This window comes from Myiozetetes cayanensis, unplaced genomic scaffold, assembly GCF_022539395.1.
Source record: "Myiozetetes cayanensis isolate MyiCay16 unplaced genomic scaffold, myiCay2020 scf6-25, whole genome shotgun sequence".
Classification (NCBI taxonomy): domain Eukaryota; kingdom Metazoa; phylum Chordata; class Aves; order Passeriformes; family Tyrannidae; genus Myiozetetes; species Myiozetetes cayanensis.
In genome coordinates this window covers 54,986,464-54,992,135 of record NW_026087853.1, presented here as the reverse complement: position 1 = coordinate 54,992,135, position 5,672 = coordinate 54,986,464, and the positions used below count along the sequence as shown (strand labels likewise).

Below are 5,672 nucleotides of genomic sequence, written 5' to 3'. Positions count from 1 at the left end.
GTTGACTTTAAGAACGTTACCCTGTGTTGAAATGTTTATGTAGTTTGTCTGTTTCCTTCCTTTTGGAAGGTGAAAGGTCATTAAACACTGGATTTATCACTCTTCCTGCTTCCAGTGGGGAGTACTGGCTACTCTGTTTAAACTGGTGACTGAAAATTTGACACTAAAATTGAAATAATTTTGTTAAATACTTGGGAAGACTTTTCATAATATGATTTTTTCCCCTTGCCTTTCCTAGTGAGGATCCCAGTCCATAATCTTTCTGTTCATTTTCTTTTGGATGCTGCAACTTGCTGGGTTGGGGGAACTGTTCATTCCCATTTCAGTTTAATTTTCGGTATTTCATTAATTCTCTGTGGAAATCTGCTTTTAATAAAATGGACCATGAGGATACTGATGACATCACGTGTTCCAAGGATTCAGGTGGGTGTTCATGCAGACCAAGGACTTTTTTGGATGGAAGAAACTGCACCAATCTCCAAGGAATCTCAGTCTGGGTTTTTCCTTTCCCCTAATTCTCCTTGGTTTAGGGGTGCAGTGCAGCCCTTCCCTGTCTATCTCTTTTAAGAGGTTTTGGGGCTAAAAAGGTTCTTTTGTATTCTGCAATATTTATATATCTCTTGATTAAAAAGAATAATATAATATTGATTTGGTTTTAATTTTTTCATTTGAGTTGGTTAATTAAAGCAAATCATCAATAAGGGAGTGTGCTGAGATTGAGCTCTGGCTGCAGGGGACTGTCAGGCCTTGGTGGCTGTGAATTCATGCAAAAACTTCTTGCTCCAGGATTCATTTCCCCTCCAAGCACGAGCAGGAGCAAAACGTTGTATGGATTTTCTCTGCAGTGGAGTGAGATCATAGGAATTCAGAAGTAATTTAGTAAGGAGCAGACTGGCAGAGCAAAAGCCAAACCTGTTCTTAATTGCATGACTTTCTCTATCAGCTGAATCCCACTTCCCTCTCATGGCTGGCTTATCCATGTACATAACACTCCAGTGAGTATCTCATCTTCCTCAGATTCTTGCATAAAATTCCCAGTCAGAATGTTATGGCCAGCATCATCCCTCTTAATTCCTGACAGCCTGGAATACTTGGTTTATTTTCCTTTCTTAGCTTCAGTTCTTTGTACAAATCCAGAGGAGCTCCTTGGCCTGAACAGCTGCCTGATGGAGCACATGGAGCCCGGCACCAGCCAGGCTGGAGGTGTCCCAGAGGTGTCTTGGGGCTGGCAGAGTCCAGCTGCACTCTGGAGAGAGGAAATGGAGAGCTGCGGGAGCCTGAGCAAGCAGAATTGCTGATTTTTAGTTCACAGCCTCAGAAACCGGGGGTTTGGAGGTGCAGTGGTGCCTGCAGCTCCTTTGTGGTGCGGCTGCAGCGAGGCTGAGCCCTGGCCCTGATTGCTCGGGCCATGGGCAGGGGGCTCTGTGCCAACCGGGGGAGCAGCAGGGCCCCGGAGGCAGAGAGGGCAGGGGGGCTGTGGAGCTGCCCCGGGGGGAGTGGGGGGGACTTTCCCGGACCGTCGCCTCTGGACCCCCTCGGTGCCGCCCTCACCCAGCGGGGGCCGCTGCCGTCGGGCCCTGAGAGAGCGGGAACGGGGAACGTCCCCTCGGCTTGGGCCTGGAGGGAGCGGGGATGGGGAACGGGGAACGGGGAACGTCCCCCCGGCAGGGGCCGGGCCCATCAACCTGGCCGTGGTGGACTGCAAGGGGGATGAGGCCACACTCTGGGACTGCGAGATCTGTGGCTGGGGACCCTACAACAGTAGCCATGACTTTGACACTGGTAGGAGCTGGTAGTGTGCCAAGGTAAGAGCCAGGCTGGGAGGGACACAGCGCTCCCGGCACATCCCTCAGTGCCAACGCTGCGCCGTTCCCGCAGGGTTTTCCCGGCTGGTCGGGGGTGATGGAGCTTGTGCCGGCCGTTTGGAGCTGCGGCAGCGCCAGGCCTGGGTTGGCGTGTGCATGGAACACGTGGACATGAAGGTGGCCCAGGTGGTGTGCCGGGAGCTGGGCTGTGGCACAGCGCTCACCATCCCCGGCAGCGGCCGGTTTGGGGCAGGAATGGGGCTGCTCTGGGAGGGAGGATTCACCTGCACTGGCAACGAGACCCTCCTCAGCACCTGCGCCCAACAGGTGCCCCACAGCCAGGGCTGCGCTGGCCACGCCACCATCATCTGCTCCCGTAAGCACCGGGGACACCGGGGGTGTTGGGGGTCCCTGTGCCATCACCCCCCTCAATGCCCTTTCTGCCACAGCCTACACGGGCTTCCGGCTGGGGAGCAGCAGCTCGGGCTGTGCCGGGCGTGTGGAGGTGGCGGTGAGGGGCACGTGGGGGTCCGTCTGTGCCACCGACTGGGACCTGCCCGATGCCGAAGTCTTGTGCCTCCACCTGGGCTGTGGCCATGCTGTCACCGTGCCCCCGGGAGGCTCCTTCGGCAGTGGGGACGGGCCGCTGAGGCCGGACGCCTTTGGCTGCAGCGGGAGCGAGCGGCACTGGGAGTGCCCCGTGGCGGTGCTGGGGGAGCGCCCCTGCACCCCGGGGAACGCCGCCGCCGTCAACTGCTCAGGTCTGTGTGGCACCTGTGGGAAGAGCCCTCAAGGGCTTTTGGGACACCCCAGGAATTGGGAGTGGAGCGCTCAGGGCTGTTTTGTGATGAGGGGAGTGCTGAGCCAGGTCATTTTACAGGCGTCGTCAACTCCCTGCAGCTGGTGGAGGGTGAGAGCCGGTGCGACGGGTGGCTGGAGTTGGCTCTAAGCCCCGGGGTCTGGCACCGTGTGCCAGGAGAGCTTTTGTCCAAATGGAATTTCAGTGTGATGTGTGGGATGTTGGGCTGCGGTGGGCTGGACAAAAGTGATGCTGTTGTTGGTACGGTCCCCTACTGGACCATGAGCAATTGGGAGCAGAATATTATGCTAAGAGTGGTCCACACTGTCTGGAAAATGATCAGCAGCGCCCAGGAGGTGGATGTCTCGCTAAACAGCTTAGCAGTCTGGAGAGTGACCAGTGGGCCAACCAACATCCCTCATGGGGCAGCCATCGTCTGTTCAGGTGGGTGTCCCGAGTAGGGCTGGGGTGCTGGTGCCCCGAGCAGCCCCCCAGCCTGGTCCTTCCATGCCCACAGGCAGCCGGCGGGTGAGGCTGGCGGGCAGTGCCGGGCGCTGCGCCGGGCGCGTGGAGGTCTATGCCAGTGGCACCTGGAGCACCATCTGCCAGGAGCGCTGGGGCCTCCAGGCCGCCGCCGCTGTGTGCCGGGAGTTGGGCTGTGGCGCGGCCCTGGAGGCGCCCGGCTCGGCGCGCTTCGGCCCCGGCCCCGGGACGCTGTGGCCGTACGTCCTTGACTGCGCCGGGACCGAGGAGTCTCTCTGGGAATGCCCGCGCTCGGAACGGCGCGAGTGCGAGCGCGGGGCCGGGGCAGGGGCCATCTGCTCAGGTCAGTGCCGGCTGTCCCCGGGGCGGGGACCAGCAGAGCCCCTCGGGTGGTTCCCGGCCGTGCCGTGACCCCCCTGCACCCCTTGCAGAGCAGCTCTCCCTGCGGCTGGCGGGCGGCCGCGGGCGCTGCAGCGGGTACCTGGAGCTGCTCCACAACGGCACCTGGGGCCGCGTGTGCGCCAACGGCACCAGCCCCGGCACCGCCGCCGCCGTGTGCCGGCAGCTGGGCTGTGGGGACGGGGGACAGCTGGCACCGGCGCCCAGCACCCGGCCCCCGCCTGGCTGGCCTGGGTGGGCTGCGAGGAGGGGGCCCGCTCGCTCTGGGGGTGCCCCTCGGCACCCTGGCACCTGCAGGCCTGCGGCCAGGGAGGGGACGCCCACGTGGCTTGTGTGGAGGACAGTGACAACAACAGCGAGACACCAACCACCCCGTGCCCGGCCGGTGCCACCTGCACAGGTAGCTCTGCCTGTGCCTATCCCCCAGTCCCCCAGCAGTCCCCTCATCAGGCTGGCTGGGATCCCCCTCCCCTCACTGCCTGCCTGTGTCCCCACAGGTGTCCCCAGCATTACCGGCCCTGCGGTGGCCAGGGGGACTGTTCCAGTGCCAAGCAGGCAAGAGGCCAGGGGGACTGTGGCGGTGCCAGTGGTCCTGTGCGTGGTCCTGGGGACGCTGCTGTGCCTGGCCCTGGGTGCCCTGGCCGTGCTGATGTGCCGTGCCCGCGCTTGGCGCCGAGGTGGGTCCCGGTGGGGAGGTACCGCGACAGAGCCGGTTTGGGGGTTCAGGGGCTCCCCCCGTGTGGAACGGCTCGGAGGGTGGGCAGTGGGTGACCCCGGTGCCAGCCACGGTGCCCACGGCCCTGGGTGAGCGCTGCCTCTTGTTCCAGGCCCCGGCAGAGCCGTGGGTGCCATCCCCAACGCCATCTACGAGGAGCTGGACTACACCGCCATGCCGGAGTACCAGGAGGTGCCCAGTCGCCCAGGTCGGCGCAGCCCCCGTGCCCCAGCTCTGCCTGGACAGGCGGGCTCTGCCCCACAGTCCCAGCGCAGCAGCGGGTCCTGCTGGCACAGCACTGGCTCCTCCCCGTGGTGGGGGGTTCCTCGCTCCCATCACAGCCGTGCTCTGTGGTTGAGGTTGTGTCACCCGCGGTGCCAACTCCGGCCACCCCCAACACCGCTGTTTTCCCCCTCCAGGTTCCCCGCGGGAGGGATCAGTGAAGAAGCTGCTGTATTACACCGGGGACAGCGTGGAGGGGAGTGACACCAGGGCAGCCCCAGGTAGGGGCACAGGGCAGGAACCCAGCGGGGAGAACTGGGGACAGGGGACACGCCAGGGCTGGGGAGATGAGGGGACACAACCCCCTCGTTAGCGGGAAGAGAAGCATCGCCTTTCCCTGAGGGACCAAGGGCCACCAGCACATCCCTGGTGGCACGGCTGAGAGGGGTGGCACGGGCGGAGGGAGATGGCACAGCCAGCCCCTGCCTTGGCCAGCGGGTCAGTGCCATGTACCCCCGTGCCAGTCCCAGCCCCCCTGCCCTGCCCGGTCTTGGAACCCCGGATGGCTACGACGATGCCACGGCCGTGCCAGAGGAGTCCCCCCCTGCCAGCACTGGGGACATCTCCGAGGGGATGGCACAGAGGGGCTGGATCCGTGTCCCACCCACAGGTAAGAGGGACCACAGCTGCCCTGTCCTCCCTGGAGAGCCACTCCACGGGGGGTTTGGCTGTGGTGGCGGGCTGTAATCCTGCACCAGATCCACGGGGGCTGTGGAAACACAGAGCTGTCCCCCTCAGGCACCTGCCTTTGCTGTCCCCAAGGTGGGAGCTGCCCCCCTCCCAAGTCCCCCCGGAGCCACAGGGGACCCCCCCGGACAGTCCCCGGGGCACATGGACTATGATGATGTCAGTGCCCAGTAAGGATGCCCCCGTCACGCCCCATCCCTGGGGACACGCGTGCGGGGGAGGGGGGGCTGTGTCCACGGAGGTCACCTCTCCCTGACCAGGACTGCAGTACAGCCAGAGAAGTGCTCTGGTGTAAGGATTTTCTTTTATATCAATGTGAATTTCTCTTTTTTCCTATTATTATTTTCCTATTAAAACCCCCATCTGGCCAAAGACTCACTCCCAGGGCTGGCACTTCACTCCCAGGTACATCAGCCATCCCTTGGGAATGTGGGGCAGGAGCTGGCACCAAGATACATCCGTGGGCATGATGGGATCAGGGGGAAGAGCACAGTCTCCTGGG

General features: G+C 62.1%; 1 protein-coding gene across 1 annotated transcript; it reads left to right on the top strand.

Moving 5' to 3' along the window:
• Positions 1–377: 377 nt before the first annotated feature.
• LOC126651145 (antigen WC1.1-like) lies at positions 378–5,465 on the top strand. The gene is given in 14 exon segments (XM_050336720.1): positions 378–423; positions 1,669–1,790; positions 1,793–1,805; positions 1,879–2,181; positions 2,255–2,566; positions 2,686–2,810; positions 3,049–3,430; positions 3,519–3,692; positions 3,695–3,886; positions 4,032–4,163; positions 4,314–4,409; positions 4,621–4,704; positions 4,797–5,093; positions 5,431–5,465. Coding segments are annotated over 14 exon segments (2,313 nt in total).
• Positions 5,466–5,672: the final 207 nt, after the last annotated feature.